The sequence below is a fragment of the Panthera uncia genome, chromosome F2 (assembly GCF_023721935.1).
Source record: "Panthera uncia isolate 11264 chromosome F2, Puncia_PCG_1.0, whole genome shotgun sequence".
Lineage (NCBI taxonomy): Eukaryota > Metazoa > Chordata > Mammalia > Carnivora > Felidae > Panthera > Panthera uncia.
In genome coordinates, this window is record NC_064812.1 from 16,663,162 (window position 1) to 16,675,953 (window position 12,792).

At 36.4% G+C, this 12,792-nt stretch overlaps 1 protein-coding gene and 1 pseudogene across 3 annotated transcripts in view; both read left to right on the plus strand.

Moving 5' to 3' along the window:
- Positions 1-12,792, plus strand: part of ATAD2 (ATPase family AAA domain containing 2) — a 68,172-nt gene that overhangs the window by 27,941 nt on the left and 27,439 nt on the right. For all 3 annotated transcript variants that reach the window (XM_049632919.1, XM_049632920.1, XM_049632921.1), the window contains exons 10-13: positions 1,803-1,911; positions 2,112-2,227; positions 10,474-10,648; positions 11,486-11,574. In XM_049632919.1, coding sequence (XP_049488876.1) covers positions 1,803-1,911; positions 2,112-2,227; positions 10,474-10,648; positions 11,486-11,574 — 489 coding nt within the window. The remainder of the gene's footprint in view (positions 1-1,802; positions 1,912-2,111; positions 2,228-10,473; positions 10,649-11,485; positions 11,575-12,792) is intronic.
- LOC125924426 (phosphatidylinositol N-acetylglucosaminyltransferase subunit P-like) lies at positions 4,146-6,751 on the plus strand (annotated as a pseudogene).

The window sequence follows — 12,792 nt, forward strand, 5'->3', positions numbered from 1 at the left end:
GTGCTCTGTCAAAAATAAATAAATAAATGTAAATAAATAAATAAATAAATAAGTTATTTGAGAAATACCTTTTAAAAAGCCACAATTGAAAACGTGTTCATCTTAGATTTCACAGTATAAATTCCTTGTGGAGTCTGGAGATACCAAGACTTGTCACTTGGGGTGAGTTTGGTGTGCTTTTACTTGTGTTCAGTTGTATTTCTTTTCTTAGGCATTCCAACGTGTCTTAACCTCTAACATAAGCAGTTTCCACTCTCCATCTATAAAACAAGCAGGTACTTCTAGGTGTATTTTTTATAATCTACTGTAACTGTTTTTGAAAGTAGTTAGGAAAGTAGTGATTCATTCTTGCTTGAGATGGTTGATGTGGATCCAAGATGCTTGGTGGACTATGAATATTTTGCTGAGAGGTACTGTAGCAGAGTTATTGCAGGTCTGGAGACACTGCTTTGGTTTGAGTCCAGGAACTGACACTTAACCAGTTGTGACTTTGTGCATTTCAGTTAATCTTTTTGTGCCTCAGGTTTTTTTTAAGGTTTATTTATTTATTTTGAGAGAGAGAGAGCATAAGCAGAGGAGGGGCAAAGAGAGAATCCCAAGCAGGCTCCATGCTGTCAGCATGCGGGGCTCAAACTCATGAACTGCGAGATGATGCCCTGAGCCAAAACCAAGAGTCAGAGCCACCCAGGCACCCCATCAGTTTTCTTTTAAAATAGGAGAAATAGTAGCTACTCAATAAATGACTGTTTTGAGGATTTCATGGACTGTTACATATAAAGCACCTAAAACAGCCTGACAAGTAGTAAATACTCTGTATATGTTAAGCACAGTCAGTATAAAGTATATTGATACAGTCTGAATTGCTAACCATGAATTACTTTATGATGCTGTGGCATCTTGAACACTGGTACTTCGTTTGACTGTATATCTCTAATAATAAAACTTCAGGTATAAATATTTCTAACATTAAAGTTCTCAACCTATAAAGAAAATGAAGTTGAAATACATAATTTCACAGTTGCTGATTGAAATTTAACTTTTTAAATTTTTTAAATTATTTTTTATAATGTTCATTGATTTATTTTGAGAGACAGAGAAAACAAACAGGGAAGAGGCAGAGAGAGGGAGAGAGAATCCCAAGCAGGCCCCACGTTGCCAACATGGAGCCTGATGCGGGGGGCTGAAACTCACAAACCACAAGTTCATGACCTGAGCTGAAACCAAGAGTCAGATGCTTAGCTGACTGTGCCACCCAAGTACCCCAACTTGTTTTTAAATTTTTAGGAAAAATGTCCATATTCTGACATAGAATTTGGGGGAGAAAGTGAACTGATAGGTGTTTTATTTTTATTTTATTTTTATTTATTTGTCTTTTTTTTTTTTTTTTTTTTTTTTTTTAAGAGAGAAAGAGAGCATGAGTGGTAGAGGGAGATAGAATCTTAAGTGGGCTCCATACCCAGAATGGAGCCCAAAGTGGGCTTGATCCCACAACCTTGAGGTCATGACCTGAACCAAAATCAAGAGTTGAATGCTTGGGGTGCCTGGGTGGCTCAGTCGGTTAAGCGCCAGACTTCAGCTTAGGTCATGATCTTACAGTTTGTGGGTTCAAGCCCCACATCAGCCTGGAGCAGCCTGGAGCCTGTTTTGGTTTCTGTGTCTCCCTCTCTCTCTCTCTGTCCCTCCCCTGTTCACCCTCTGTCTCTCTCTCTTTCTCTCAAAAATAAACAAAAAAAAAAAGTTGAATGCTCAACCGAGCTACCCAACACCCTAATGGGTGTTTCTTTTTAATTTTTTAAAAATAGGTGCCTCCCACTAAATTTTCGGAAAGATGAATTAAAAGGAATTTATAAAGATAGAATGAAGATTGGAGCAAGTCTTGCAGATGTTGATCCAATGCAACTAGATTCTTCAGTGAGTACGATCTTGTATGCTTGAACTTACATACTGTTTTAATTTAGTTTTAAAGTTTAACCAATTTTTCTTTAAATCCGAAACTTTACGGACTTTTTCAGGCTGCAACTAAAATGCTGTTACTCAGTTGGCTGTGTATAGGTTGAGCCTAGTATAGAAATGGAGTGATATTTTAATTTTGATTTCCCTTCCATTATCAGGTACGATTTGATAGCATTGGTGGCCTGTCTAATCATATTGCAGCTCTAAAAGAGATGGTGGTGTTTCCATTACTTTATCCAGAAGTCTTTGAAAAATTCAAAATTCAACCTCCAAGGTAATTTAATAATTTTATTTTAGCCAAAATGTGGGCTGTGCTGCTGTTGTCCAGAAAGATAACATTTCTCCATTGAAATGTTTTAGGTCTACAGTAATTTATTGTGCTTTTCTGGGTACTTCAAATATTTTTACTTTTCTAATATTTAACTTGAAAAATGGTTTCAAAATTGATCCTCCACGAAAAGAAAAATAATTTCCAATGCTTTTCATATATTTACTGAAATTTCTCCTATACTTTTTAGTTTTTTCTTTCACTTTTACAATTTTGTTTCAGGTCTGTATCAAAGTAATATATGTACATACTTTTAATACTTTTTAAAGTTTTGTTTATTTTAAGAGAGAGCGCGCAATCGGGGGAGGGATGGAGAGAGAGAGAATCCCAAGCAGGATCCGTGCTGGCGGCATAGAGCCCAATCTCATGAGCCATGAGATCATGACCAGAATCCAGATCAAGAGTCGGATACTTAACCGACTGAGCCACCCAGGCACCCCATACATAATTTTAAGTCATATAAGTACTGTAAGTCTTACAAACGAAAAAATGGTAGTGGCAGTAGTCCTCCCTCTACTCTTCCTCCTCCAGTTCAATTCCCACTTTCCAAAGCCAACTGTTTTCAACTCCTTTAGCTGTTAGGTATTTACCTATATAGATTTAAATAATATGCTTATACTGTAATTTTTGTTTTTTTCTGTTTTAGACAGAATTCTGTAGGCTTCTAACATGAATAGTGACTATTTGGTTCTTTTGCTTTCCCCACTCTCCATATATACACATTTTTTTCCTGTCCTCATATGCTCCCAGTAGCTTCTTTATGCACAAATATAAGTGTTGAATCAATTTTCAGTGTGTGCTTTATGATTATGTAAATGTAAATGTTTTTTTTTTACAGCTGAGCCATATATAGTATATCATGACTATTCTCTTTTTTACAACCTTGCTCTTTCCCCTCAGCGTTAATACTCTTTGCCTGTGGGTGAGGGGTTTTTTTTTGCTCTTTATAGAGTTTTTAAAATAATTTTATATGTGCTTATCAGTTCATCCACAGAGTTTGCTAGAGAGAAAACTCTTCAGTATAGTTAAACATATCAAATAATTTATTGACTCCTCATTTTTCTAGACACATCTTGTTGGAGCTTTTGTTCTCTTGCTTCCATCCATATGGGTTATTCCTAGTCTTGTAGCACAACTAAACTTTGGGACTTCTCATCACCATCAGTGAGATTTCCTTTATGTATCTTTTAGTGCTGGATTCCCTGCTTCCTGGATTCAACTAAGACCCCTTTTTTAGTATTAGTATTATTTTTAAGGTTTTTAAAAAATTATTTTTAATTTACATACCCAACATGGGGCTCAAAACCACAAACTCAAGATCAAGAGTTTCATGCTCCACCAACTGAGCCAACCAGGTGCCCTACGACCTTTTTTTACAGCTGTGTTTTGATGGAGTACAACCTGGGAATATCTTAAGAAAAAAGAGTGCACAAGAGGTTATTTTTATTTTCTTTTTGAGGATGGTCATGTAACCACACTCTGCTGATGCATCTTTTTCCCCTCCTGCTTTCATTGTGCTATTATATACCTTTACGGTCTGGAAAAATGTCTGGTTTGTGGGAAGGTTTTTTTGTATCACTTCTTCAATAATTTTCTGCTCCATTTTTCCTTTTCCCTCAATTCATGTCAGTTGATTGTTGGACTTTCTAGATTAATGTACTTTTCTTTTTCTTTCTTGTTTTCATCCCTCTTGATCTTAGGGGCTTTCTGTGTCTAGTGATCCTTGGCTTTCTGTTAATATTTAATTTATTTTTAAAAGCTCACTAGTAGGGCTTGTTAATTTGTAGGCTTCACCTTAGGGTGATTGGTGGATGGTGATTTTTTTTTTTAACTTTTTATTTATTTTTGAGAGAGACAGAGTGTGAGCGGGGGAGAGGGAGACAAAAGCAGGCTCCAGGCTTTGAGCTGTCAGCACAGCTGGAACCCATGAGCCATGATATCATGACCTGAGTTGAAGTTGGAGGCTTAACCCGCTGAGCCATCCAGGTGCCCCCATGGATGCTGATTCTTTTACCAGAAGTCCTCAAAGTCAGTATCTAGTCGGGCCTTTTTTCCCCCCAGAGACGAATCCTCCAGTTTTCTCTTGGAAGCTTATGAACTTGGCTGCCAGAATTTTAGCAGTAGGCCTGAGCACAGGTTAGTAGTCTCCTCTTCAGTAGGGAGTTTTTAACTTAATTTCTGCAGCATCTCATCTTGTGCAATACCAGAAAGTAAACTATCCAAGCAAGTTGCCTGTGTGGAGTAGTAAAAGGGATCAGGGTGGTCTCAGTGATTTTTTGTTTGTTTTTAGTTTATTTGTTTTGAGGGAGTGCGTGAGGGAGGGGCAGAGAGAGAGGGAGACCGTGAATCCCAAACAGGCATCACGCTGTTAGTGTGGAGCCCAACTTGGGGCTTGATCTCATGAACCATGATATCATGACCTGAGCCAAAATCAAGAGTCAGATGCTTAACGGACTGAGGCACCCAGGGCCCCAATTTTGGTCCTTTTCTTTCTAGTGTTTATATCTCACTTATTAACCCATTTTTTAAAATTTAAAGTTAGTGAACATACAGTGTAGTCTTGGCTTCAGGAGTAGAACCTGGTGATTCGTCTCTTACATAAGACACCCAGTGTTCATCTCAAAAAGTGCCCTTCTTAATGCCCATCACCTGTTTACCCACATTCTCCCACCCTTTTATAAACCCTAGTCCTTGATTCCTTTTTCCTTGTGCAACTTTTCCTGAATCACCTGTATAGAAATGTTAATTTAAGTACACTTTTTTAGATTGGTAAGCTTTGTTGCTTTTCCATTATAAAAGTTATGTAGCATACATCAATCACAGTTAAACATTGGTGAATTAAAAACATTTTTTTTAACTAGAAAGATACTGATATTAAATAATAGCATTTGCTTTCTAGAAGAAGCATTGGAAGCACCTAGAGTAATTTAGTAAGTGGGAAGAGGGGTGCCATTGTGACTTAGCTTGTTCCTCAGTTTTCCCTCTTTAACCCCTTCTGCAGCTTCCTTGTTGGTGCTTGGACAGGGGACTCACCATTGAGGTGGCCAAGCTGTCAGGAGGGGCCTGAGTGGTCATTTCAGGGACCCAAGATTGTCTGAAGTCACAGTGAAAATGGTGGAAAATTCATCATTGCCATTGCCACAGAGAGTGATTTATGGCTTTTTTCTTTTCTTAAGCTCCCAGTTTGGCTTCATACTATATTTTGTGTGGGCTTTTATTCCTGAATATCGAGTAAACTCCTTAGGTTTAACCTGTTGGCCTCAAAAATACAGGGCAGTCGCATTGCCTGTCTGCCTCCTCATTACTATAGTTATGTACTCCTACTTAGAGTACCTCATGATATCATGAGTACCTCTCTCCACTCCATTCATACAATTATAAAGAACTGTGCTAAAAATCAACAGCAGAACAAATACCAAGAAGAAGCTATCCCAGCATTAAATGCGGATATTCCTATTAGAGAAGTAAACCAAATGTTCTTCTTGCAGCCAAAGAACTTTATGCCAAAAACTGAATTGTATTTAGACTAACATCAAGCATTTATTGTAAGTTTTTGACATAGTAATTTTGACCATATTTTTCCTCTTATTGATACCTGATATTGAAATGTAAAAAAAAGTAAGTCAAGGGGCGCCTGGGTTGCTCAGTTTGTTGAGCATCTGACTCTTGATTTCAGCTTAGGTCATAATCTCACAGTTTCATGTGTTTGAGCCCCACATCAGGCTTTGTGCTGGCAGCATGGAGCCTGCCTGGGATTCTCTCTCTCCCTCTCTTTCTGCTCCTCCCCTGCTCTCCCTCCCTCTCAAAATAAATAAATAAACCTTAAAAAGTAAGTCCATAGGTCATGATCCCTCACTTCGGGGGTTCAGATCCCACATCATGTGCTGACATCGCGGAGTCTGCTTGGGATTTTCTCTCTCTCTCCCTGTCTCTCTGCCCCTTCCATTCTCTTCCTCTGTCTCTCAAAATAAATAAACTTTAAAAAAAAAAGTAAGTCGAACTTCTCTTAGATTAAGTTCCATTAATATAAATGCTCTCAAATATTAGTTATTAATGGAATAAAATACTGTATTACTGTAAAAAAAAAAAAGTAATTTAGTAAATTTGAAAAAAACAACTCTCCCGATGTTTTCTCATTTCTCCTTCCTTACAACAAACATTTCCCCTTATAATAAATTTATAATTGTATTAACCTGCTGTTTTCATGTGGTTCTCTTTCTGTTTTAATAGCTGAATAATATACCATAATGTGGATGTATCATTTTTTTAAATCAATTCCGCTATTGCTGACTATGTAGATTTTTTTTTATTGTCACAGATGTTAATATGAATATCTCATTGCTTCCTCTTTGTATGAATCCTCAATTACCTCTTAAGATACAGCCTCACAAATAACATTGTTAGCTCAGTACACACATTCTTAAATTCTTTTCCTGCCTTCGTTTTTGTATGTTGAAATTGTCATTTATTTATTCAATTTGTTTGGTGGTTAAACAGTTGCTTTGTTTTTTTTCTCTCTGCATTTGATCATGTCAATTTCTTACTATTTTTTATATTTTATTCTTTTTTACTATTTATTTTTGAGACAGAGTGCATGTGTGCACATGCTCACAAGGGGTAGAGAGGCAGAAAGAGAGGGAGAGAGAATCTCAAGCAGGCTCCACGCTCAGCTCGAAGCCCAGTGGGAGATTTGATCTCACGACCGCGAGTTCACAACCTGAGCCAATGTCAATAGATGCTGAACCAACTGAGCCACCCAGGCACCCCTCTTTTGTATGTTATTCTTAACTTCTAATAGATTTCATCCATCACATGTGAAATTTTTCCCACCATTTCTGCTTTTCTGGAATCTTAATGTTTCTTTTCTTTCTTTTTTTAATTTATGTATTTATTTTTTTTAACTTTTGTTTTTTATTTTCTTAAATTTACATCCAAATTAGCATATAGTGCAACGATGATTTTAGGAGTAGATTCCTTAGTGCCCTTTACCCATTTAGCCCATCCCCCTCCCACAACCCCTCCCATAACCCTCAGTTTGTTCTCCATATTTATGAGTCTCTTCTGTTTTGTCCCCCTCCCTGTTTTTATATTATTTTTCCCTTCCCTTATGTTCATCTGTTTTGTTTCTTAAGGTCCTCATGTGAGTGAAGTCCTATGATTTTTGTCTTTCTCTGACTAATTTCTCTTAGCACAATACCCTCCAATTCCATCCACGTAGTTGCAAATGGCAAGATTTCGTTCTTTTTGATTGCCGAGTAATACTCCATTATATATATATATACTACATCTTCTTTATCCATTCATCCATCGATGGGCATTTGGGCTCTTTCCATACTTTGGCTATTGTTGATAGTGCTGCTATAATCATGGGGGTGCATATGTCCTTCGAAACAGCACACCTATATCCCTTGGATAAATACCTACTAGTGCAATTGCTGGGTTGTAGGGTAGTTCTATTTTTAATTTTTTGAGGAACCTCCATCTTGTTTTCCAGAGTGGCTGCACCAGCTTGCATTGCCACCAACAATGCAAAAGAGATTCTCTTTCTCCGCATCCTCGCCAACATATGTTGTCTGAGTTGTTAATGTTAGCCATTCTGACAGGTGTAAGGTGGTATCTCATTGTGGTTTTGATTTGTATTTCCTTGATGATGAGTGATGGTGAGCATTTTTTCATGTGTCGGTTGGCCATCTGGATGTCTTCTTTGGAGAAGTGTCTATTCATGTCTTTTGCCCATTTCTTCACTGGAATCTTTGTTTTTTGGGTGTTGAGTTTGAGAAGTTCTCTATAGATTTTGGATACTAACCCTTTATTTGATATGTCATTTGCAAATATCTTCTCCCATTTTGTCGGTTGCCTTTTAGTTTTGCTGATTGTTTCCTTTGCCGTGCAGAAGCTTTTTATTTTGATGAGGTCCCAGTAGTTCATTTTTGCTTTTGTTTCCCTTGCCTCTGGAGACGTTCGATAAGAAGTTGCTGCGGTCAAGATCGGAGAGATTTTTGCCTGCTTTCTCCGCGAGGATTCTGATGGCTTCTTGTCTTACATTGAGGTCTTTCATCCATTTTGAGTTTATTTTTGTGTGTGGTATAAGAAAGTGGTCCAGGTTCATTCTTCTGCATGTCGCTGTCCAGTTTTCCCAGCACCATTTGCTAAAGAGACTGTCTTTATTCCATTGGATATTCTTTCCTGCTTTATCAAAGATTAGTTGGCCTTATGTTTGTGGGTCCGTTTCTGGGTTCTCTTTCTGTTCCATTGATCTGAGTGTCTGTTCTTGTGCCAGTACCATACTGTCTTGATGATTACAGCTTTGTAGTATAGCTTGAAGTCTGGAATTGTGATGCCTCCTGCTTTGGTTTTCTTTTTTAAGATTCCTTTGGCTATTTGGGGTCTTTTCTGATTCCATACAAATTTTAGGATTATTTGTTCTAGCTCTGTGAAGAATGCTGGTGTTATTTTGATAGGGATTGCATTGAATATGTAGATTGCTTTGGGTAGTATCGACATTTTAACGATATTTGTTCTTCCTATCCAGGAGTATGGAAATCTTTTTTCATTTTTTTGTGTCTTCAATTTCTTTCATAAGCTTTCTGTAGTTTTCAGTGTATAGATTTTTCACCTCTTTGGTTAGATTTATTTCTAGGTATTTTATGGGTTTTGGTGTAATTGCAAATGGGATCGATTCCTTGATTTCTCTTTCTGTCGCTTCATTGTTGGTGTATTAGGAATGCAACCGATTTCTGTGCGTTGATTTTATATCCTGCAACTTTGCTGAATTCATGAATCAATTCTAGCAGTTTTTTTGTGGAATATTTTGGGTTTTCCATATAGAGTATCATGTCATCTGCAAAGAGTGAAAGTTTGACCTCCTCCTGGCTGATTTGGATGCCTTTTATTTCTCTGGGTTGTCTGAGTGCAGAGGCTAAGACTTCCAATACTATGTTGAATAACAGTGGCGAGAGCGGACATCCCAGTCTTGTTCCTGACCTTAGGGGGAAAGCTGTCCGTTTTTCCCCGTTGAGGATGATATTAGCGTTGGGTCGTTCATATATGGCTTTTATCCTTAGTGTTTCTTTTCAAGAGCAGTTATATGGTGATCTGAAATTGATTATTTCATGTTACTTTGGTAGCACTTAATCCATGACATGTTCTTTTTCTATATACTTTTTACATTTCTAACAAGAATTATGAGTATAGGGGTGCCTGGGTGGCTCAGTCATTTAAGCGTCCAACTTCAGCTCAGATCATGATCTCGCAATTCACAAGTTTGGACCCCATATCAGGCTCTGTGCTGACAGCTCAGAGCCTGGAGTCTGCTTCAGATTCTTTGTCTCCCTCTCTTTCTGCCCCTCCCCCACTACGCTCTGTCTCTTTCTCTCAAAAATAAATACTAAAAATAAGTCTTGAAAAAAGAGTTATGGATATAGCCCATTTTTTTAAGAATTCTATTCTAAGAGCAATGAATAACTTTAGAAATAAATGAAAAATTATAGATTACCCCATGACAGTGATGTCACCAAGAATGATGTCAAATTATTTACATTGTCCTAATCTCTACCACCTAAACACCACAATTATTTCTTAAATCTCTCTTTTTTTTTACTTTACTTTCTCTTCTGTTCATTCCCAACATGTTTTCTTGCACAACTTTTGGTGTTGTGTTACTGACGCTGAGACCAAAGGTTGTAGATGAAATGTATTCTTTCCCTTGATATGTCACAAAAGTAAACTATCAAGTCTTTTTAAGCTTGACTTCTATGCAAGGTAAAGTAATATGATGGGCATGATGAATGACTAAAAGAAAATTTATTTTGGGGCACCTGGATGGCTCAGTTAAGTACTGACTCTTGATATTAGCTTGGGTCATAATTGAGCCCCATGTGAGGCTCTGTGCTGAGCATGGAGCTGGTTTGGGATCCTGTCCCTTTGCTCCTCCCCTCTCACACACGTGCACGTGCTCTCTTAAATAAATAAATAAATTTTTTTAAAAAAATGTTTAAAATAAAGGGTTTTATTTAGTTTCAATATTAATTTTGTAGTATCAGTATTAATTTTCAGGTTTTAAGTTGTGCTTTGTGGATTGAAACAATAGTTGTCTCACTTTATTCACTAATTTGTATTCATGAAATTGGTTTCTAATTTAGTTTAAATAGTCTACTTTTTAATGTACTAAAATAACACTTATTCTTCTATAGAGGTTGTTTGTTTTATGGCCCACCTGGAACTGGAAAAACTATGGTTGCTAGAGCACTTGCCAATGAGTGCAGTCAAGGGGATAAAAGAGTAGCATTCTTCATGAGGAAAGGTGCTGATTGTCTGAGTAAATGGGTAGGAGAGTCTGAAAGACAGCTACGATTGCTATTTGATCAGGTATGATATTAAAATTTCGCTATATAGATCTGTAATCAATGTGGGTGTAAGTATGTAAGGATTAGATAGGTGTGGCATTTAATCACTTTTCAGAAAAATTAGACCAAATATTCTTTATTAAGATAATACTGACTTATGATAGACAGTTTTATAGGAAGAAGAGAAAGGAATAATAAGATCTAAGTTCTTTGGAGTCTTATGTCTCATATCCAGAGAGAGGCTGGTAGTCTCATACTTAACAGTAGCGAGTTATGTCTCAGTATGTGAGTTGAAGATTAGTTCTGCCCTAGAGTAGCTTTCAATTTCATATCCCAGATTGTATTGACAGCACATTGTAAGATAATACATTCTGATCTACTAAGGCATATTGCTGCAGATGCTTTTAAATCTCTTTATAGAACACACTGAGTTTCTTTAACTTAACTGAAATAGACTTAAAAAAAAAAATATGGCATCTTGCTAAGTGTTTTCCCATCCTGACATGGAGGAAGGCTATGTCATTGTCTTCTGTTCTTTGTCTTGTTTTAGCAGTTGATTTTAAATATATATTTTGTGTGTCCCAATAACTATAGCTATATGAAATCCAAGGTATATGACCAGTGGAGTATGTATCTTGAATAATTCCAATGGAGAATGCAAAAAAATTAAATTGTTTGCATTATATTTTTGGATATGTAAGTTCTTAAAATATAGTTCTTAGATTTATGTTTAGATTTACAAATTAGAAATTAATTCTCCTAAGCAAGTTAGAATGAAAACAGATTAAAATGGTTCATATTAAGTCTATATATTTGAAGTTTTTCATATTAACATGCAACCACTGGACCTGCTTTCTAGGCTTATCAGATGCGCCCATCCATTATTTTTTTTGATGAAATTGATGGTCTGGCTCCTGTACGATCAAGCAGGCAAGATCAGATTCACAGGTAAAATTTGTTTAATAGCACTTCTGTCTTTCTTCCTGTTTTCTGAGCTGTACTGATACTGCATAAGGGATAGAATATTAAAATAGTGAAAGATACTTCACAAACCAGCAGTTTCCTCTTCTTGGTAGAACCCCAATATATAGTACAAAAAGAAAATGAACCTGTTCTGCATGGCAAGGTATTCACAAGCACAGTTGTAAAATCTTGGTTACAGGTTTAATTCATGATACAAACTTAAATGTCCACTGGCTAGTGAGGTGTAAGGCAAATGAAATGAGTGAGGCAAGCCAGTAGTAAGAGTGGGACTATGGTTTGGAGTGTGGCTGAGCATCTAATCATAAGAGCATAGCCAGTTGTTTTTAGCCCAAACCTATTATTGAAGTGCAGAAGTTGACTCAGACTTGAAAAATAAATTTGCACTTTCTTAAATGTTATATTCAAATTTTTGTGTTAAATATCTTTTAAATGTTGCCAACTAATTCAGATCTTTTTAAGATACTGCTTTGGCCAAACAAAATATGTCTTAGTGCATGACTACTAGTTTGAGATTCAGTTATTAGCCCAACTTTTTAATTTTCAGAACGAGAGAATTGCATCTCCTCTGTGATAAACTGACTGCCAAGGTGGGGGCACTTGTCCTTAGTGACACTGCCTCAACTTGAATCTAAATTTTAATCCTAGTTCATCTTCAGTTTTTCAGAACCCTCTTTTCAAATTGTCTCAAGTATTATCTGTAATTGCTTAATTAATTTTGGATACTTTAAAGCAAATGTTGACATGTCTTCATATATGCCAGTATTGTTTTTTATTATAAATAATATGAAGAGGAATAAGACATAATAATGTGAGAAGTAGGTTTTTATTTTCTTAACAGCTAACAATATTTACTGTAGTCTGGTGGTCTTTGACTTGATACTATATACTATTTCATTTGTTGCTCTTAGTAAATCAAAATGTTAAGTGCTATGGTAAAAAATAGTTGTGTCTGCAATAACTTACAGTAATCATACAGACTTTTTATATATGACAAATTTCATCAGCAGCCATATTGTATTCATTGTATTGGTAGGATCAAACATATTTAACAATACTACCATTACTTTGCAACCAAATAATTGAGTACTATGTTTTGGAATAGTTCTAAAAGGAATTAGAAATTTTAGCAACAAAAATTATAATTTGGGAAGCACATGCCTTCTCAAGTACATACATGTATTT